The sequence below is a fragment of the Psammomys obesus genome, unplaced genomic scaffold (assembly GCF_907164565.1).
Source record: "Psammomys obesus unplaced genomic scaffold, mPsaObe1.curated_primary_1811, whole genome shotgun sequence".
Classification (NCBI taxonomy): Eukaryota; Metazoa; Chordata; class Mammalia; order Rodentia; family Muridae; genus Psammomys; species Psammomys obesus.
Genome location: NW_026596057.1, coordinates 30,755,297 through 30,777,477, shown reverse-complemented (window position 1 = coordinate 30,777,477; position 22,181 = coordinate 30,755,297). Strand labels below are relative to the sequence as shown.

Genomic DNA, 22,181 nt, shown 5'->3' with positions numbered 1-22,181 from the left:
GCTGCTTACATCCTATTCAGAGATCTCCTTGAGCATCATGCACAGTTCTGAACTTTTTTCTTTTTGCTACAACATCCAGTCAAATAAAATAGAAATGCTCCCAGAAGACATTAAAAAGAATATTTTAACTTGGTGTTTTATTTTAAAAATAAAGGAAATCATATTAATTTCAAAAGTATTACAAAGACAAAATAGGTATGACTAAAAAAACACCTAAAAATCCGTAGTAAAATCTAAAGAGATTAAGCTCCATTTTTTTTACATTGCCTGTAAAGCAAAGAATTATACATCAGAGATTTGTTGTTTTGTTGTTATTTTTCATTTCAGTCTTCAGAATTGACTTCCCATTACTAGAAATAGAAAATAGACTCACCCACAGGCCAATACAGACCTTCTCTATATGCAAAGTTTCAAAGAAAATGCAACATTATTTCCTTAGTTTAGACTAAGCCACAGTGTTCTTACTGTATCGTGATGTCTAGTGACCGTAGGTATAAAAGGTGTTAAATCTCCTTGATAGTTCATAATTTTCCTACACGTGAAGAAGCTACTGTGCTAGTAACACAGTTAAAAATGAAATAACAAAACTCTATTCAAAGCGCTTTATTTTTATAACAACAGCATTATCTCTTGCATTTCCTTAAAAGCCTAAAATGATAAAATGCCGTGTTTCTGTCCCAGCACTTCCCACTTCTGATAATTCATACCACAGCTTTCTTTGCAGACATACTGCAATAGAAAACAATGCTATTTTAGATGTGGCTAATAAAAGAGACGTCGACTCTGAAAACTGAACAGCAAATTCCACTGGGATTCAGCTAAGTAAAGCTATTGACTTTTTAGGTAATGAAAATCACCAAGGCTTTAAGAGTCATGTGCTTTGGTTTCTCTGTTATGAAGTTTTGCCCTATTTGAAGTATCAAAAGCCTACCTACTATGTGAGTCAGTATTAGGGTGGTATTCAACCGCGGTTCACAGACACTGTCGGTAAGAATTTGTGTGCCTAGGATCAGTTTGTCAGAAGTTACACTCATCTAGGCATTTGGGGAGGTAGAAGCTACACAATCTGGTGCCCTGAACCCATCTAAAACATCCTCAGTCTTCTAGTCTACACCAAGCAATCAATCTGCAGTTGCCAGGCTGAAGACTGCCATCCATCACAGGAAAGTGTGTTGGACTTTCCAAGTCTGCTACACGTGATTTTTCCTCTTCCCTCTCACATAATTAGTGTTCTTTTCCTCTCCTTTAAAAACAAATGTGCCTGTTTCAAATTTGTATTATTTTTTTCAGATGTCTAATTTCAGCTACGTTTTTTCTCTCTTTGGTCTCTTCCCGAACTTCACATACCAGACAAATAGTTAAAAGTCTGCAAAACCAGGCAAACTTCCAGATATTTCAAAATGAAACTGCCCTCTAGGTGACAGAACAGGAAAAGAAGGCAAAGCTTACAGGACCAAGATTTCAACACTCTGGCTGAAAATGGGTTGGAAAATCCATTCAGGCTGCAAGCGTCATGGATGAAAGCTTGATGAGGCAGAAACATCCAAGGGACTGACAAAACCAACATGTTCCATGGTCACTCAGAGTAGTCCACTTGTCATGGTGCATTCTGGGTGCATTGTGAGTAAGTTGGTACCTGTCCTTTAAACTTTTTCCCCCCCTCTTGTTTGCCATTCAGGAAGTGAGAGTATTTGAGAAAACATTCAAAATTCTGAGAATAAATATAGGTGAGTTTTTTTTTTTTTATGTCTGTCATTTGTAAAACTTACATCCTTTACATAGGGATTATTTGTAGGTAATAAAAATTTCATAAGGAATTTTTTTTTCTGGCAAGTATTCTATATGCTAATTTGTTTAACATGTGCTTTGGATATATAGCTAAGGAAGGGTAGCTTTACAAAATTCTTCAAGTATTCCCTCTAACAGTGAAAGGAGACCTCCTCCCTAAATAATTGCTCTTCTCTCTCATTGATCCTTTGTTTCTGATACCATATGCAACCTGAAGTACACAAAGATCAAAATGTCACCGTTCAGAATATACTCATATACTTCAATAAATTTGTTCATTGCATAGTGAACATGTAAACTCACAGAGAATCTATAAATGTTACCATACAATCTAAAAAAAGGGTTGCTGGAATCTTACATAATAATTTTATTTTTGTTTTATTCTTGTTATAATTTGGGCTTACTCTTTTATGTTCATCCATGTGTCAACTAAATATAGTAAGTGAAAACAAGCCATAAAAAGTTAAAATCAAAGAAAACAACTTCACCTGATTCTCTAGTCTGGCCCTTTGTTCCTGGGCATAAGAGGCTGCAGGTGTGCTGTCCTGCTTCTTTCATACAGTGTTCAAAATCAACTTCAACAGTGTGTGCTTAACATAAAGTTAACTATGTTTGCATCAAGTAAAATGTTTATTAATGAAAGCTATTTATCATACAGGAAACAGCAAGGTCATCATTACAGAGGTGTACACTGGAAGTGACAGATGCAAACGTGCATGCAGAGCCTTCTGGTTAAAAAGGAAGTATAGACAATAATACTAAAATTACTGGGTTTGATCCCTATCCTCTCGTTAATGAGTAAATGTTATTCTTTGAATTTACAATTGGAAAAATGCCATTAACAGATAGGACTGATACACATTAGCAAGCAGATGAAATGGATGCTTTTGGACTTTATTTTACAGCTATTTTGCTTGACAAATGTGTGGAATTGTTTCGATAATAATTTTCTCCAAATGTGGGGAGGGCGTATTAGTGCCAGGTTGCTCTGGGTTTAGCCACGATTTATCTCGTTCTTTTGTTAAACCACATGAGGCTAAGCCTTCATTTGCGTCAGACATCATAAAAACAGAGGTTTTGCTAGCATTCAATAAATGACACTTAAGTCTCACTCTCTCTTTCTCTCTCTCTCTCTCTCTTTCTTTTGGTTCAATAAACTTTTAAATGTATGATTATCATAACCTAATAGTGTCTTTGTCTTCACTGCAGTGGATTTCCGATCAAACTTTTCCCCTTCTTTTAATACTTTAGGGAATTTTCAAACGTCGGGATGTTTGGCTGTAATGCCCCAAGATTTGTTCTCCCTGAAAAAAAATCATAGTGACAATTTATTAACTACAGAGCAACTTGGCTTTTAGGGGTCTGCAATTTCTATTTAGTTTTACAAATATCCACTTGTGCTCAATAGACCTGCTATTAAATCTTAATCATCTTTAAGGTTTCTTTTCATGCAACTACAGATATGCTAATTTATTTTTATTCTAAAAATTGAACTGAGTCAAATCATTGGGGCATTTCTTTTATTATAAGCAAGAATATTTAAGGGTAATTCAAGATTGAATCACATTTTATATACAATGGTGTGTGCATTTAATATGAATCAGAAGTTTGGAAACCTAAGAACTATTTGTTTGATTTTTTTTAATTGCACAGCTATTTCTTAGCTTTTACACAAAGATATTGAAAACATACTAATACAAGTTAAACTTAAATAAAACTGGTGGGAAATAAAACTCCTTAGATTCGAAATGGTTTATTCACACAAATTTAATAGGATATATCACAATTGTTTGGTCCATAAATATTTAGGGGAAATAGTTTCTATACAATGCATTTATCAATAAACAAAGAAACATGGACAATTTTGCTAGACCACTTACTGTACTATAAACACGAAGCTCAATATATAAGATTATTGAATTTATCAACTATATTTGAAAGAGTGCACAACTGCTTTCTATGACATGTTTACCCCTCTAACAGGATACACCATAAAAAGAGTTTCAGAAATAAGAGGTAAAACAGTACAAAACTAGTGAGGTGTCAAAAGGGCTTAAAACAGTTAATTTAACAAACAACACATATATCCTGATTTTTCACAAACTTACTTCCAAGTTATATCATAAGGCACATAGGAGAACTGAGTTATAATTAGTCTACTTAATAAAGTAGGTCCGTAGTACCATATATTGTTCTGTCAAAGAACAAAATTTATAAGTATTGATATTTTACCTGTAAAAGTGTGTTAATAAGATCTCAGCCTTACCAAGGTTGTTTGGTCTGGTTAGTGGTAAATGCCCAAAATGTAAGAGAAATATGAAAAGTCAAGATTTAAGCTCCATAGAAGATGACCACGCTTGCGAAATATATAATGGCGATCACACTTTTCTTCTGTTACAGTGTTAACTTCTCTTCCATCATCTTTTTTTTTTTAAAAAATAAGCTACTTTCTGTGCTAATTTTCTAAAGACCCTGAGCAAAAGTTACAATAATGCACTTTAATGTGGGCAGTGAACTGTCGATATGTAACCACACATTTACACAGCCAGAAGGGCACCTTTAAAATCTATTAAGTAGCCACTTCCACCACCAGAGGAGATTTAAGGGGTGCAAAAAAGTGGGCAGCATGTGCAAAGTTATTCTTAACAATTCAGTAAAGCAAGACATAGATCTTGACTTCTTTCTTTATTATTTTAGGAAATCCACAATCTAGTTGGTTTTTTAACTACAACAGAAGCAGATAGATGAACATTCACCACTGCCCAGACCATTAAGATTTCACCTTAAATTAAAAGAAAAAAAAAATGCTACTGTAAACTAGGAAATATATTCAGCTCTACACCCACAAGGCTTCTGAGTTTATCTACTTTAAGAGTCATACTTTCACATCTGTAAAGATAAAAAGATTTCATACATAAATCAACCCGTGACAAAATAAAATAAAGAAAAACCAAATAATTGTTGGTATTTGTTTACTAAGTTGGTTTAAAAAAAAATAAGAAAAGACATTATGTAGAATGCCAGATACAATATCATGGTACAGCTGAAGCCAACTAATTAAATTATGCCAATTATTTTTACTTCTTAAAAAATTATATTTTGCTTATTTCCATTTCTCTAGGAAAAATGTTAAAGTAGAAAGAATAGTTTCAGAGAGGCTGGCTGAGTTTTCTCCTTTCTTATGTTTTAGAAGGTCAATATAGAATTTCACTTTAAAGTGTAAATTTCACAGATACACAAGGAGTTTAAGGTTTGGTTTTGTTTTGTTTTTTAATTTTGAATAACAGTAAAAAGTTAGGGGGCAGTTGTACAACCCTAACATCAGGAAAAGTTACATTAAAAGTAACTTTAAAAGTCAATCATTACTTTTTAAAATTGATATTAATGTTTTTGTTTAATCATATCCTTCACTCAAATTAACAGTTCAAATTTTAAAAATACAGTAATAATACATTTGTTTTTAATTTTTTAATATGAAAAAATTTAGTTATAGGATTCAAAAAAAAACAACTAATTAAGTGTCTGGTTAATTAATAACCTAATCACAGAAACAGGAATATAATTTGCCCATCATAATACCATTTTTTTCCTCCCTTCGAGATTCTGGAAATAAGTAACATACAATTTTAAGAGGCACTTATTAGAATGATTCAAAATCTCCCCTTACCAACTGAAAAAAAAAAAAACTGATTAAAGAAAAAAGATCAAATACATCTTGTAGACAAAATACGTTCACTTAAAAGCGACAATACTGTAAACTCATAGCCAAGTGGTGCAGAGGTACACACCAAGCTGCTATTTGATTCCCCAAATATCTTGTGGGTTAGAAGAAAAAAAAAAAAGTCTTGTAAATAATAAAATAATAATATTAGAATAATAATAAAAAGAGGAAGAATCCTTTAAAAAAAAACCAATGTTAGAAAAGGTTTGTTAAGGTAGTTTGTGAGGGGCTTCCGGATTCGTGGCTGTCCGTGTTAGAGGTCACAGCTGTCACTACAGTGACAGTGGGATTGGTCAGGTCTGTTAAAGTGGTCGCAGTGCCGGGTGGAGGGAGAGCGCCGCTGTCTGCTGAGGGCGGGGCCGGAAGCGACGTGCCGTCAGCTTTATCAACACCCCCATTCTCCTGCCGCAAAAGGTTCCTTCTGAATTTGGCTCGTGCGTTTTGGAACCAAACCTGCAAACCAATCCCAATTGATTTCTTTATCGATTTTTTTAAGTTCTTTTCTCTCTTCTTTTCTCTCTCTCTCTCTCTCTTTTTTTCCTTTTCTTTCCTCTATTTCTCCTTTTAAATATTTTTTTTTCTTGGAAAGAAAGTGGACTTTTTCTACTTCTTTCAAATAAAGTAATTCAAGTAGTAGAATAGATTTGTTCTCTCTTAATTGTACATATTCCTGCATTAAATGCGCCACTTCGGATAAGTGATGCTGGAGCAAAGACACCACAGAACAAAGCCATGGAGACTAGGGGAAAGTAAACCATCCCCAGAAAGAATAGGGGAAAACTGGGTCACTAAAAATGTCTCAAAGCAGGAACTACTCACTTGTAGGGGACAGCAGAGAGCTTAAGCTGTTTGCTAGTCTGACACCAGGCAAATGATCCACAGATAGTAAAACTCTTCCCAGCCACAGACCCCAAACAGCCAGAGAGACACTTGAAGGCTATTTGTCACTGAGGAGAGGGAAATCACAGGTCACTCGCTGCAACCTGGTATAATTTTGTAATTCTTACCATAACTTTGGGAAAGCCAATTCAACACCAGGAAGAACTCGGGGTTTTTAATTACAGCTTGGTAAAATGGAAAAATTCTTGCTCTAACTGCTTGCTGAGGAACTTACTTTCAAATGTTCAAGAGGTGGGGGCCGGCCACCTGAATTTGGAAGGTCATAAGGTATGAGTGGGCTGCTGAGAGTTTGTGGACATGGGACAGCAGATCCTTAGAAAACAGTACACTTATCCCAATGTGAGTGCACATCTCTACAGGCAATACATGTTTACATAAAATGAATGCCATTTATACAGCAGTGAGTCTTTGGAGCCCACGTCTCCATCCGTAGGGAGAACATGAGTCCTGGATGCCTCCTTCAGTACCCTCCAGAAAGCCCCTGTAGGAAGATAACTAAAAAAGGAGACAACTCCGTAGCAGAATAGGAAACCATATCCAGGTGATTCGGGAAGAGAACTAGTCACTGTCAAGGGGAAGGGAGGATACGTGAACGATGGATAGGTCTTACCTGCAAAACTCTTTTGGTCAGGCCTGTTTTTTGAGCAAGCTGTTTGAGGTCCTTGGCATCAGGGTTGTGGTTGATGGCAAAGTAGGATTTCATGGTCCGGAGCTGGTGGTGCTTGAAGGAAGTTCGCATGCGTTTGGTCTTCTGTGAGGGTGGGTAAGGCTGCTGGTCCCGGTCCAAGTGGTCTGCCTCGTTCTCATTACAACCTGTTGCAGTAACAGTGAACAGACCAGTGCTCAGTGGAAACTTCTACATTGGCTTAAAGGGTGGAGGGTGTGTGATACCGCTGCTGTCTTCCTAAAGCAGAAGGCTGTCAGCCCAGTGGTGAGCGGTAGACAGGAGGAAGACAACGGCTACAGCCAGCTAGCCTAGGCTATTTGGACACAGGCGGTTTACATACTAGGAGAGATGAGATAAATCCTTTCCTCTGCTTGCTGTTCACTAGGAAAACCTTGGGGAAAGGTAGGAAGTCAGAGTAAGAGCAACCTCAAAAAATAAAATAAAATAAAAAATAAAAAAGGAAGAAATCCTTTTGTGATGGTTTCTGTGGAACTGCACCCAGGTGTCCACATTCACATGTTTTGTTTGTTTGTTTGTTTGTTTGTTTGTTTGTTTGTTTGTTTTTGAGACATTTTTGCCTGTTTCTTGAATTCCATGTTCTGTGTGAAGGCACTGCTCTTTATCCTGATGAATATAGCACATGTATATTTCAGGTCTCAAGTTTCAAGCTATCTACACACGCATGAACACACACAAACACACACACACACACAAAACTAAGGAATAATCTAAACCATTTTCTTATATCCATGGAGCTTTCTCGAGCAGGAAAAAAAAGAACATGGTTGGAAAAATGAGGAGACGTGAGAAAATGACTTTTTTTTTTAATGTCTTAGAGAATCATAAAAGCATTGTATTTGAAGAGTTTTAGCTGTATCTGGTCAGTCTGGGCTATGCCAGGAAGAAAACACTTTTCCCTTGGAGTTATTCTAATAAATATTTCTGAAAGAAAATGGCCCAGCCTTCTCATTCATTCGTGCCTGAAGCACTCCCCTCAGCTCACTGCTGAGGCTTACTGATGCTTTCTCTCCAACTCTGTCCCCTGTGCTCTGGATGTGTTTGAGTCAGGTTGTGCCACTGACTGTCCTGGCAGTGAGAGGGCAGACTCTTCTCTGCGCCTGGAAAACCCTCCTTGGCAGCAGGGGTGAAATAAGTCAGACTTCAAAACCAGGGGGAAAGTCCTCATCCTCAGGATGTAAAAGTCCATCATACTGAAAGCTCTTCTCTGGTTCTGCGCAAGACATATGACTACAGATGAAAACATTTTACCAAACATTTACTGACTTAGTCACCTCTGTGAATTCAAGGACATGGCTGTCTTTGGCTCTTTCAACCCTAACTTCATATGTTTATCAGATGTGTTTTCACATCTGACCACCCTGTGCTTCAATGAATTATTTAAAATCATCCTGATCTTGTCATTCTGAAGAAAAAGCTTAAATCTTGGGGGGGGGGGAATCGCTTAATAGTACTCCTCTCCTTCTGCTTTTTAAAATGTTCTCTGCCTGCCTGGCTCTGGTTGGACTTCCTTTCAAATTTTTCTAACAAATCAGTACGTATATACACACATAAGTGCTCAGAAAACAACATATATGCAGTTCTGCAGGAGTCAACTGGAAAACCTACATCCCAAATATAATAAAATGAATTTTGAACTTCTGTGTGCCCTAAAACACAAAACTGGGAGGCCATACAAGAGTGCAGTCATACAAAAGAGGAGGTGTCCATGAGCTCTCTGAGGGAAAGGACTGTATCATGTTCTTGGGATAGTTTATTGATTTGGGATTCCCCAAGTCAAAAACAAGGCTATAAACTCAACAAGTATGATCTCAAGTTTTTTGTTCACCAGGGAAATTATAAGTGTGTGTTAATACAAAGTCAAATCAAATTGTGATGGTGTCCGAGTCAGACATGTACTGCTAAACGTTGAGCTTAAGCTGCTTAGGCCAGTCAGAAGGGAAACATATACCACAGATAAGAGAGAGAATATGTTTTACATTTTACTCTATTTCATCTCAGTGGGGAGATGTCAACCTCAAACAGTCCACACAATTGCACTTTCAGATCCTCAAATGGATAAACCGGCATCTGGTGACTAAAAAACTAGGTTATCTCCAGTAAACTGAGCCATATTTCACAGCCAGATTACAAATATACCCTCAGCAAATGGTCAAAGAGGAGCATTCCAGTCATTGGAGGTTTCTTCAAATGAGACATCATGCCTAGCCTGTGAGAGCAACTTTTCCTGAACAACACATCAATTGTGACAAGAGTACAAACTTGCTGTTTAAATAATGCACTTACTTATTCCATCTCTCCCAGGATAACATTTTCTAGAAATGAATATGATTCTCAACCTAGCTATCTAGCTATTCATCATTTGAAATGAATCTAAGGAAAAAAATAATAATTAAAATACAAATTGAGGAAATTGCTTCTCTGACTATGTACTTCCTTTTTGATTTTGCTCATTGCAAATTCAGGATAGCAGTTTAGAAATTAGAAAGAATTGTTGGGTTTGCTGTCACATACCAATTCAGTGCATAAGAACACAGGTATCAGGTCTTTCTCACAATATGTGATTTTCATGTGGCTACGTCTGCACCTACATCATGCAACTTGATAGAGAGATCAATTTCTGCCACAATGTAAGTCAGCTTATCACAAATTGCTTTTTGTGTAAAATTGTAAATTGTGTTTTCCCCATAGCTTTTGGGATATTTCTTCCTGAATCATAAGAACAAATAACTCCCTTTACATTGCTTCACATCCTCACCTGCAGCTGCACATGCTGCTACTGAAGTTATCGCAAAGAGATAAATGTTTTACATTGGCTTACTTGGGAGCCGGTCACCTGCCTAAAATGAGGTTCTGTTCTTAAAGGTTCAGAACCCTCTGAGAATTAACGAATTCCTGGGAGACCACTAGGGGTCAGTGCCAGGCTAATTTAACAAGGCGAAATCTTGCACATTTAGAGGAACCCCAAGAGGGAGGTTTTGAGAAGTAGCAGAAATCCATTTTCTTAGTTAATGGTCAATTACCCATATAGGACCTATCTACCCTAGGCTAACTCCTTTTGGCTCTAGAGGGCTTTATTTAAAACCAACATTTCAGATAAGTTATCTATGCTTCTTCCAAAGATATAAGCCTGAAATGTTTGATTAATATGTACAAAGAGGTGGGAACTAAACTAGGAACATTCTCGTTGAGAGGTGCTAACCCTATGGCAGGCCCTAACAGTCTTCGAATCATGAGCATGTTTTGTGTATGTGTTTTTAAAAACTCATTGTATGGATTTATTTGGACCTCATTAATGCTCTTGTTTATGATGCTTTACACAGAAACTGCAATAGAAAACCCAGAGAATGCTAAAACCAATGAGCTTAACATATAGGTGACTTGTATGTGCTATATTTTAATATGTTTTAAATTTACTGACCTATGCACCCCTGTTCCATCAGACTGTGTGCAAAGCTAACATTAGAATCATAAGCACTTTTTTTTAAAATAAGGCGATTTTGATTAAGTTCCTTTGATTAGATTCTCTTCACCTAATCTTAAAGAAATGTGCACTATTTGCTCTTGCCTCTGCTAATGTCCAGGAAAGGTAGTGCATGTCCAGAAGCTGTAGAATGTTAGGCAGCCTGGGCCACTTTTCTGTTCCGGAACAGGAAAACTTACTCAAAGACTGGGTGGCCCTAGGGAGCAAACTAATAATCTAAGCAGCTCCCCCCCCCCAACTCTATTTGTCCTCAGGAAAGTTAAAAAAAAAAAAAAAAAGTGAAGAAGTGAAGCCAAATTCTATTATTCTGAAAGTTTCTCGGATCTGTCTAATATAACATAAGAACCGAGGCAAAACCAAGTTTAGCTAATTAGATTAAATTAAACAAGCAAACAGCTGAGCTTGCTCCCAGTTCGACTAGAAATCCCACCGCTCTGGGTTTCATGGGGTACAGGCATCATTCTTTCCCTACTAGTTGTATATAACCCTGTCTCCCTCCCTCCCCTTCCTGTTCCCCTTCTCCTCCCCTATCCCCTTCCCTCTCTCTTTCTCTCTGGTCTCTCTGGTCTCTGTAGGACAGTCAGGTCTTGGTGAGTGGCTGGAAATTCCAATGTCATCTTCTATCAATAAAAAATAATTATTGTCCTGCCTGCCTTGTGTTGAGGGCCAGGCATGAAAGAATATGGACTGGGCAACTGGACCCTAGGCAAAGCCCTGCCCCAGCTTAGCAGGAGCCCTGGTGCCAGGCAAAGCCGCTAATGCCCTTGTCCAAGCCCTGGGCTGAGCCCTTAGCCTCTTTGTTGGCCTCCTTCCCTTATTCCAGCCACTGCCCAGATATGAACTCCCTAGAGACAGATGTGGCCTCCTTGGGCTACATGTTCCTCCTTTTCTCTCTGAGATCCCATCTCTCTGATTCCTCTAAATTGGGAAGAGAATTCCATTCCGGAAAAACAAGAGCACTTTGGAGCTCTATGTTCTAGGGAGCACCTGAGAACTGGAGTCAGAGAAGGGCTCTCAGTTCAGATGTCCTCCATGTCTATGACCTCAGGGCAGATCACTTAACTAGGATATTTTCCACTATCATTGAGCTACAGGTCACATGCCACACCAGACACTGAACACCGGAAGGGGGCAAGTAATGAATACTCACACTAACTAGTGTGTTATTTCCAGTAGCCCAAGTCCCCTGTGTGCTGAGCACCCAAGTAGGTGTGGGTCAGAGCATGGGAAAGCAGAGCAGTCAAGTTCCTTGGGCTCCCTCAAACCAGTCTGGCTTTTCTGGAATCCCCTTTTCCTCTGTGCTTACTCTGAGCAGGAGCTCAGGTCTTCAAGGTCTGCCAAAATTCTGACCTTGAGTATGGGAGGTGGGGATAGGCTATCAGCAACCAGAAACCTCGCTGGAGTGCGAGACAGATTGATAACAGATAGGTGTGTCCTCCAAAGCAAGGACATCTTTGCGGACTGTGGCCTGTACTTTTTTTGAATTGGGAGGAGGCTGGCAGAGGCAGGGAAGCCGCCTGGGACAACACTAAACCACCCCAGCAGGTCTAAATGACGGGATGATCTACCTGGCAGGGAGGGAGGGTCAGGGAGGGAGGCAAAGCTGTCTCAGCTGCACAGAGTGAGACCCCACCCTACAGTTGCTCTTTGCCAAGATCAGAGATTCAGCTTTTCAATACCCTCGCCAGCTATGTTGCTGATTAACTTTGGGCTGGTGACCACAGCCTTTGCCCCCTCTAGACAGAGTGGAGCTGGGCTCTGAAGTCTTTCTTTCCCCCCCTATTAACAATTTAGGAAAACCTCCTCCAGGATCTATAATTTGGCTCCAACAAAGGAATTGCCCTGGGGCTGTTTTGCTCCAACTGAGAGCCAGAAACTAATGGGCTCATTAACTAATGGGCAACAAGGATTTGGCTTTGCCTGTTTGGGGGAAGTCACTTCAGCACCATGGCCATATATATATATATATATATATATATATATATATATATTTTTTTTTTTTTTTCCACAAGCTCAATAACCAATAGCCCATCCTCTCTCCCCTTCCATTCCTTGACTCCTTTCTCTTCTCCGACTGAGAAAGGAGTGTGGTGAGAGCAGGATCAGGTTAGGAAAAGCACTGTCTTGGCGACCTGGTCTTGGACAGAACCGGCACTGCCAAATCCTTCTCCAGCAGTGTGAGATCTGAGCTGTCGGGGTGGGTAAGGTTAGGGGCCCACCTGAGTTGTAATTCACGATGTCCACTCCCAGAGCTGGGCTCTTTCGCTTCCGGGGCCGCCCCTTCTGCACCGTGCCAGTGCCATTGAAGTAAGGCAAGGCCAAGCCGCCGCTCTTGGCTGCCAGCTCGGTGTAGCTCAGCTGAGGTGGATATTCCCCTTGCAAGAGGGTCTCAAAGTGTGCGCGGCAGTACACCAGGCTGTCCTTCATACCGAAATGGTCGCCCGTGGTCAAGGTCTTGTTGCAAGTGGAGCAAGTAAAGCAGCTCAGGTGATAGACAGAGTCTCGGGCGCGCATGACCATCTCAGAGGCGGAAATGCCAAGGTGGCAGCGGGCACATCTCTGCACAGAGAACCTTCTGGAAGCAAAAAGGAGAGTCAGGGAGCCAGCTGGTACAAGGAGGACCTAGCTCCCATTCGCAGCACCAGGGCCCAAAGATTAACTCAGGAGTGCTGACTGAGGGCCACTGTGGATATCAGCTTCATTTGCTCAGTGACCTATTCTGGTTCTGGTGAACCGAAATAAAAGAATCCTTACATTAAAGTCCAAGGAACCAGGAACTAAGCTTCGATGTATTTTTTAAGCCAACAAAACAAAACTCTGAACTGCCTTACACACAGAGCTTTTGAAGAAATACTAAATTGCAACGCCAAATGGAAAAAAAAAAAAACCTCCTGATCTTATTGATGAGCAAAGAACCCCACTCCTGCGTGTACGCGCGTGCCGGGCAATCCCCGAAAACGGCCATTCCACAAAGGAAAGCCTAGGCTTTTAGCGCTCCTCCCGTTGCTGCTTAGAGAGGAGCGGGGGTCACTTCCACCAGCTCAAATCTTTCCCAGCTTCCTGAGATGTGTTTGTTTTCGTTCGCTTGTTTCTGCTTTGTTCTGCTTTGTTGATTTTTGTTTTCTTCATTCTGGTTCTTCCTAGCCGTTAGGGGGGCAGTGGCCTCTGACTTTTTCATTGTCATCGACCTGGGCCGACAGCGGGGAAGCTGACCAACTCATATCAAGGGGGACCAACAAAACAAAACAAAACAACAACAACAACAACAAGAACAAGAACAATCTTGTCTTATTTGGCCGAGACACCTTCTTGCAGACTTCTCCCGGGGAGCAGTGAGGAGCTAGTGGCCCCACTGAAGCCCTCTGCACCCTGGGAGCCCTCCCGCCCACGCCCACCCTCACCAGTGGCTAGGCGCACTTTCCAGGCATATGTAACGAATTTCCTCCAACTCAGATACAGCTAGACCGTGAAAAAAAATGGGGACAGAGAGGTGACCCGGGATTCCCGCAGGGGGCTCTGACCAGGTGCCTCGGGTCAGGGGAGGCCGTGAGGGGGGCGGGGTGGGAATCTACCTGTAGTAATCCTCCTTGCAGTAAATGCTGCCGTCCTTGGCGAAGCAGGTGAGCTCGGACTCCAGGGCCAGCTTACACTCACAGCACTTGAGGCACCTGAGGTGCCACTGCTTGTCCACGGCCAGCAGGTAGTACCTGTCGGAGATCTTGCCCCCGCAGCCTGCGCACAGAGCGGGTTTCTCGGGGCTGAGCGGGGGCATGCCCTGCGAAGCAAACACAGCGAGGCTGAGGGAGCTGTGGCGACGCCCCACAACCCGGGACGCCTTTGGCAAAAGTAGGGGCAGCCTCAGCCATTTCTCCCTTTTCCGCAAGCAGCTCCCCTCCTAACGTCCCGGTCCTCCTGGCTTGGGACCCTAAAAATAGCTTGACATCTTTGGGGCTTGCTTGGAGCCTACAGGATGTTTTGATGGGCGGTCCCAGAAGTAGAACAACTAAGGCTAAAAAATTGTGACTTTCAAACAATACACAAAATAAAACTGCAGGAACTGTTTCCGAGAAATAGAAAGAATCCCTGAGTATACGGTTGTTGTTGTTTTTTTACATAAATGATTCTATACTTCTATTTTTCAACTTTTTTTACAGGCGGAATGATTTGGCCGGCATTGTTGTGATTGGACATACTTAGCAGATGTTGGTGTTCTCGAAGTTCAAGGCCGTGGCCCTGTCCCTGGTAAGAAAGTGAAGTGCCTGAAGGACGGACCCTCGGCCAGCCCTTTCTGTATAGCAGCTCTTCTCTCTAGCCAGCATAATCAGCACAAACTTGAAAGTTTGATTCCCAAACTAAGTGAGGCTAGCTAAGGCGGTAAATTTCACCCTGAGGGTCCCAGGCGGGTTTGGTCGCTGCTTTATTTTATTTTTAAAATAAAATAGCCGCGAAACTCGCCGCCAGATCTTTTCCTCGGACTAACAGAGATAGTCCGGGCTTCCCCTGCTACGTTTGGGCGGCATGGGGAAGGTTAATGTTCGCCTTCTACTCCAGTACTGGATTATCACTAAATTAACGGTTCAAACGGCGAGAGTGGGCTATTTCAGGAGACCCCAGACCTCGCTGAGCGCTGGGGCCGCTCTGCTCAGTCCGAGCTGTAGTCCCGGCTAGGCTACGGAGGCTTTGTACAGCATTTCACGCGGAACCGCTTCCGCAGACCTCTGCCGCTTCCCTCCCTGCGGTCCGTAGGTGGAAAGGGGACACGCTCAGGCTGCCGGGGACCTCACGAAGACGAAAGTGCCAGTACGGACAGTACCAGCACTCGTGGGTGATTGCTTCTCTCTCAGGGTCGCGGAGTTCGTGTTTTTGCTTTTAGACTACCGGCCGCTCCTTCTCATTTTTATTCCATTTCCCGCTACACATGACACCCGCCCCGCAAGGAAGAGAGACGCAGATCTGTGACCAGGGGAGCTGACCCGGCATGCCAGGGCCCCTTCCAGTAACCTCTGCTCGCGGGGGATGAGACGGAAAGGGACCAGCGCTTCGGGTTCTACTGCGAAGGTCTGGCCTTCCACCCCAGGGACTGGGCAGTCTCGGGCACCAGGCTGTGCCGGACGCGGTGCCCTCGCCCGGCCCCGAGGCTGGCCCTCGGGGCGGCGGGGCGGGCCGGGCGGCGGGAGAGGGCGTCTGGGGCTGCCGGGACGCGCGCCCGCTCCCTCCGAGGCCAGCTGCGCCGCCCGCTCGCCGCCAGCCCCCATACAAAGGCCCGTGAGCCCGGGGCCGCAGCGCCCGGACGCCTCGGTTCCGAGGGGAGCCCTGCCTCGCGAGCGCGCCCCTCGAGGAAAGCCAGCGGCATCCCAGCGGGCGTCCCGGGCCCCGCCGCCCAGCCCGGGGGCCGGGGACCTGCAGCCCCGCCGGCGCCGCGCGGGCTCCGTCCTTACCGCGTCGCGGCCGTTGAGCTGGGTGCCTTTGGCCAGACGGGCCTCGGTCTTGGATCTGCGCTCCATCTCCTCCATGATACCTTGGATGTGGCCTCCGGAGATTCCGTGGAAGAGCATGGCTGGGGGGCGGAAAGGACACGAATTGTTTTCGGCTCGGCACCCCACTATTTCCATAAACACACGCCTGGGGCTCTCAGTGCATTCGAGTGAAGAAGCAAAAGCGGCCGCAAAGCGCTGCGCGGCGGCGGAGCGTGGAGACGCGTGGGACAGGGAGAAGAGAAGAAAAAGACAGGGTGGAAATAGATCTACTTAGGAGGAGAAAAGATGGGGGGGGAGCGACGGGGAACGGGGGGGGGGCGGTGTCCAGGGTTTTCCAGAAGGAGATGTGCAGAAAACAAACAAACGCGGACGGAAGGGAGAGCAGGCGAATCTTACTGCAGTGGGAGATCGAGTTACTAATGGGAAACAACTGCCGCAGGGTGGGGAGGGGGAGAGAGAGAGAGAGAGAGAGAGAGAGAGAGAGAGAGAGAGAGGAAAACAAAATCTAAGGAAGAAAGAAAAATAGTTTGGAACACAAAGGAAGAAAACGAAGAGCGGTATTCAGCGGTCCCTGGCTGCCCGCAAGTTCCCAGAGCCTGTAGGTTGGGTTGGGGACTGCTTCAGCCGGAGCTGTGTCCAATTTGTTAAGAGACTAAAGCCAGCCCATTTTTGATAATTTAGTAGGAGGAGTCCTCTCCCCGGAGCTGCCACGGATTTTTATTCAGACAACAAAGACCTGTCATACCTCCTCTCAACCCCCTGGTGACGGGCAAGCAGGGACAAACATTACAAAGGGGTGGGGGACTGGGGGGGGGGGGGGGCAGGGGGGGGGGAACCTTGCCCCCACCCCACACGCGCGCCCGCACACACACACACACACACACACACACACACACACACACACTCACACACACACTCAAGAACACATCTTCCAAGAGTTCTCAACAGGCGTGTTTTAAAGCGGCAAGGCAGCCCTTATTGTCCGGGTCCTGGATGGAGCAGGAGGCAGGGCCAGTTTAACTTGATCCTAGTTCATCAGACCCCAGCGCGCAGAAGATCAGCTCCGAACCTTAGGTTTCCTTCGCGTCCACAGACTTTTTAAAATCCCCAGTTTACAAGGCTGACACCAGAAATGTATAAAAACCCACAGACTTTGAAACACTCCACAGAAACGGTGGTTTTAGTGCGTGCCCATCCTCTTCCCCTCTCTCTCTCTCCTGACAGTTGTCTGCCTGTCTCACCTCCCCGAGGGCAGGAGGTACGCCAAGCTGTGAGGCTCCCTCCAAACTGAAAAGGGGCGTGGAGAACCTACTTTTCTGGGTAATACTTTTGGAAAGAAATATGCCCCCCCCCCGAAATTTTCGAGTGTAGAGGCCAGGGCATGGTTTTGTAGACCTGGATACTCAACAGAACCTCGTCCGTGGAGGTTCGTCCATCTGTTGCTCTTTTACTTAAATCTAGATGGAAGGTAAACTCTTGGACCTCGTAGAGTCCCGTTTGGAATTTGTCGCGTGCGCTGAGCTGGGCGCCTGAGCCGCGGAGGACCGGGCAGTGGCCGCTTGCACTCCGCGCACTTCGGGGAGTGTGAAGGAGGCTGCTGGGGTGGAGGCGGGGAGGTGAGAACTAACAGGCAGGGTGGCAGACCGCTCCTCACGAGCGATGGTATTGTTCTGACGTCCTCTGTTCTTGATGGCCGGGCCCTTCCCCTCCCTCTGGACCCATTAACAACTGTCCACAGTATCCCGATAATGTGGATTCACTGACACAACCTGAGAAGTCCTAGGACGGTGGAGCTGCAACACGAACTTAACCCGAAAGAGAAGAAAGCCTGGGCGCCGCCGCCCCTCTCCGCGGCTTCGCCAGCCTCTGTTTCCCCGTCGCCCTGCCGCCTGGCCTGGGTACAGCGGGTTTCGGTCTGGACGCACGAGCGGCGGCGCAGCTTCCCTCCACCCGGGGCTTTCCACTTTAGCCCAATCTCAAAGGAAGGCTGAGGAGAAACTGGGAAGAAAAGGAAGAAGCGGAGGAAAGAAAAAAAAAAAAAAAGGAAAGAATAAAGGATGGGAGCAGATGAAAGGGGACTTAGGAAGGAGGGAGGGAAAACCAGGAAGTGAACGAGGAAGGAAGGAAGTGAACGAGGAAGGAAGCTGCGGGGAAGGAATGCCGAGAAGGAGGAAACAACCCCGAGTGCAGCAGTCTAACTTCTTGTCCCAAAGCTTCGCTTTCTGAGGCTCCTGGGGTCGCCTCTTCCATGAAACCCAAGCCTCCAGTGTTTCCCCACCTTTCTTTTTTCTCAGGGTCAAAATGATGTTATTTGCAGACTGGACGCTTTTAAGGTCCTCTGGGTGCCAGAATACAGCTCATAAAACACAATTTCACACAAAAAAAATGAAGCCAATCAAGTGAACTAAGTTGGAGACACCCTCCTCCCCATTTTGGCAGCCCTACCTGACAGCAGGACGGCTATTTACTGTAAGTAATGTAATTAGCCCCTTTGGATGGAAATCAATGAGCTCTTCAAACCCACGTGCACACAGGAAGGGCCCCAAGGAGGGGCTGGAGCAGGGGCCCTTTTAGAGACAGCAGCAGGTCCTCTCACAAAGGGGCAGATTGCCTTCCTACAAGTCAGCAGTTAAACTGACTCAGAACCCAAAGAGGAGGGGTCTACCTAAAGAACTAGTCATTTACCCAAGAAGGCTCCAGGCACAAAGTAAGTGTAGAAGTGTAGCCCACTCTGCCTAGTTTCTCCCTAAACCCTTCCCACCTTCAAACAGGAGTGTTTGGAATTGCCCTTGGCTGGTGGATTTTGGTCTGTACAGCAAGAGTATTAAAAAACAAACAAACAAGCAAAAACAAAACAAAAACCCAACACTTCATGAAGGAAAACTTAAAAAAACACCTCTTGTAAAAAGCCACAGCTTTGGGAAGAGTCAGGAGGAAAGCCAAGCACAGACATTTTGTAAGCCTGCATTCATTCATTCGTTCATTCATCCATCCATCCATCCAATCTACTTTCTCTTCACATATCATTGAATCATCTGTAAGGATGGGCAGGTTAGAGCATTGTCTGCAATGAGTTTCCTAGCTGGAGACAAGCTAGGATTGTTCTTTCTTATAAAACTCAGGTTATAAGTTCCAGGGTCCACCGGGGTTGGCTACTTCCGTAAAAAAGCAGACTGCCAAGATTTTTCTTGCTCTGAGAATGCAGGAAATCTTTGGAAAGGTGGGACTAGGGCAGAGGCCTTATAGCATTTGGGAGGTCCTAGTTAGTTCTGGGGAAATGGCTCCCCAAAGATCTAGCTCACCCTCCTCTCAAGCTTCCTCCAAAAGAAGCCCCAAAGGAGTAAAGGGTGAAATGGCCCAAGAATTAGGAGTGCAACAGAATATGCTAGCTAACCTTTTGTCTAGGAGCCCCAAGAGACTGGTGAAGGGCCCGTCTCACCTCCTCCTCTTCACCCAAAGGACTCTCGGTGACTTTAAAGGGGAAAGCATCTCGATCACTTTGCCAGGTAAAAACACTCCTGTTCCACAGGAAGTGTTTCTCTCCCCTCCAACTCGAGGCTGAACATCTCATCAAACATGTTCCCTGAGTTAGCCAGCTCAATTCCAGAGACTAAGACACCCCCCCCCCCATCAATAGGACAGGTGCATGGGGGCTGGCAGGCTGGCTGGCTGGCTGGCATTTCCGGTGGGATCTAGAGTCTTCTTTCCACTAGGCAGGTCCCTGGCCTGGCGCTGTCCCCTCTGCCCCAGCATAGGCAATCTGCTGTGCTCTCTCTCTTCTGTGGCTGGCTGTCCATAAGGCTATTGTTACAACTTTCAGTAGAGTGTGAGTCTGTATTCTAACGAAACAGAAGGTTTTAGATTTAGCATACCAGATCACAGCATTTTCCTGAGGGCAGAGGAGACTGAAGGGCCATTGTCTGGGCTCAGGCAGTCCCACCTGGGGAAAGGTCCCTGGTTTAGTCAACTCCTTGGGGGTTAGGAAAGGAAAAATAGAGATGGCCTGGATTGCTCTAATAGCTGCATGGCTTTAATCTCCAGAGAGGAAATAACCTAGCAAATGCTCATCATTTATCGGTAAGAGACTCAAGGTCTCTTTAGACCTCAATTTTGGTGACCGTGTCCCAGTGCTTGCAAGTGGGGCCATTGGAAGCCAGAATTCCTTTCCTTTAGATCCTAAGAATACTGTTGGCCTGAAAGGAGAACCTTCTGAGAACATGTTTAGGCTTTGGCATGTGGGAGTATCTCAACAGCCAAGAAAAGTCAGAGGTGTTGTGAAGCCAGGAGTCCTGCTTTCACTGGTGGCTCCAATCCACTTTGGATGACAAGGCTCAGGGCAAGGGCCCGCAAGTCCCCAAACCCTTCCCTGGACAGCCGAGACATATCTTTCTATGGCAGCTCCAGCCTGCTTCTGCTTCAGAGAGTATCTCTGATTCAGTCCTACGAGTGAAGCTTTCCTCAAGACAAATGCAAGCAAGCCTTCAGAGTTGTGGCTGCAAGAGCCGGGTGGCCGCGCTCTCGCTGCCACGCCGGCGCTATTGCCTGCTGCTCTCTGGGACATGTGTCTGTGCCGGGGTCAGGGTTCACAAACACCTGAGGCCACAAAGGCCCCTATCAAGTACTTGCTTTCTTCAGACCTACGTTTTTTAATCTTGCCCCCACCTCCAGCCCCACCAGGGCTACCGTCTCGCCTAGAATACCGGGCTTCTGCAACTTAAAGCCCTTTTACCTGAAGCTTGCGGTGCCGGTGGCCCTCAGAACCTTCACAACAAAAAGGGGAATTCTACGCAGCGCAACGTATCAGGGATGAAGAACAAAAACAAAATGTGAATAAAGTACGTTGCCACTGAAGGACAGCTCCGACAGACGAGGGTCACAAGCCCCTGGTACCTGTGCTTTCTGACGGCCCGATGACACCTGGACCTTTACCCGGAGCCTAGACCTCCTGACACCAAGGAAAGTCAAAGACAGTCAAGAAGAGCCAAAGCGCGCAGCGGTGGGGGTGGGGTGGTTCTGGGAGTCCTGAGTCAAAACACTTTCCAGCCTCCAAATACGACCCTTCCACTCAATGGAGGCACGCTCACGGTCCGATCACATACCGGGTCTCTCTCTCTCTCTCTCTCTCTCTCTCTCTCTCTCTCTCTCTCTCTCTCCTGGAACACATGCGGGCCCAAGGAAACGGTGGCCAGGAAAATGCCAAGGAACCTGGCGCAAACTCACCTGCCTCTAGAGTGGTGCCGTTCAGCATCCTTTCTGCAAGAGGGGTGGGTCGCAGAAGGTCGTGCTGTCGTAAAAAGAAATCCCGCTTTGTCAGCTGGACTGTACGGTCCCAAGAACCTTCTCTCCCTTGTGGGGCCGCTCTCAGCCTCTTGTCTGCTGAGATTCGGGGACCCGCGCGGTTATGGCCAAGCTGAGTTTCCCTTCCCGGGCTCAGAATGGACCCTCCTCCCCGGGAGAGGACAGCACTCCCCACTACGCGGGACCTAAAGGGATGTTACCTTGATGTCCTGGTGTCAGCTGTTCCTTTCAAGAATTTGATTCCTGGAGAGGTGGTGGCCAGAGGTGACGGTCAGGGGTGCTGGCCGGCCAGTCCCCACGTCTCACTCTGTTAAGCAAATAAATAAGCCAGTGAATGAACATAAGCTCGCTCGCTCTCTCCCTCCCTTCCTTCCTCCCTCCCTCCCTCCTTCCTTCCCCTCCTCTCCTCTCTCTTCCCTCCCTCCCTCCTTCCTCTTCTCCCTCCTTTCCTCCCTTCTCTCCCTCCTCCAGTATTGACCTGAATCTCTCACCTCTGACCTTCAGCCTCCTCCACCTGTCTTTTATTTTCTGTTTATGCTTTCTCAAATCGGAAAAGGCGGGGGGTTGGGATGGGGGTGGCAGAGGGCTCAGCCTCCGACCAGTGCCCCGACACCAGTGCTGAGGACAGGCTCAGCCCTGCCAACCTCTCAATAATCCGAGGAGGTGTTAATGGAAGACTTGGCGGCAAGGGAAGCTCATAAAGCGACGAGCATCTCGAGGCTTGGGCGCAGCCGAAGTGGAGGAGAGGGGAGATGGGTCGGGGTGGGGGTGGGGGGCGGCTGGAGCCCCACAATGCGCCCTGGGCTCCCGGACCCCTAGCCTGCCTTT

The 22,181-nt window shown here is 45.2% G+C and overlaps 1 protein-coding gene across 4 annotated transcripts; it reads right to left on the bottom strand.

Moving 5' to 3' along the window:
* Positions 1-2,337: 2,337 nt before the first annotated feature.
* Positions 2,338-21,611, bottom strand: Lhx9 (LIM homeobox 9). 4 transcript variants are annotated; one of them, XM_055624550.1, is made up of 7 exons: positions 21,554-21,611; positions 21,276-21,339; positions 16,017-16,135; positions 14,151-14,353; positions 12,798-13,153; positions 7,020-7,222; positions 2,338-3,092 (listed from the first exon to the last, which is right to left on the bottom strand). In XM_055624550.1, exons 2-7 carry the CDS (start codon positions 21,301-21,303, stop codon positions 3,036-3,038), a joined length of 966 nt encoding a protein of 321 aa, XP_055480525.1. In that variant the 5' UTR covers positions 21,304-21,339; positions 21,554-21,611; the 3' UTR covers positions 2,338-3,035. The 4 variants fall into 4 exon arrangements, with proteins under 4 accessions (XP_055480525.1, XP_055480524.1, XP_055480523.1 ...); XM_055624548.1 differs by lacking the exon at positions 2,338-3,092 and adding an exon at positions 5,705-5,962; XM_055624549.1 differs by lacking the exons at positions 21,276-21,339; positions 21,554-21,611 and having other exon boundaries at positions 16,017-16,272.
* Between the last annotated feature and the right edge of the window lie 570 nt (positions 21,612-22,181).

Excerpts from the sequence above, each read along its gene's own strand:
- Lhx9 (XM_055624547.1), bottom strand. The coding sequence starts at position 16,190 with ATGGAAATAGTGGGGTGCCGAGCCGAAAACAATTCGTGTCCTTTCCGC. Across the intron at positions 13,154-14,150 it reads TGCAAGGAGGATTACTACAG|AAGGTTCTCTGTGCAGAGAT; the intron begins GTAGATTCCCAC and ends TTTTGCTTCCAG. Across the intron at positions 5,963-7,019 it reads TGACCAAAAGAGTTTTGCAG|GTTTGGTTCCAAAACGCACG; the intron begins GTAAGACCTATC and ends ATTGGTTTGCAG.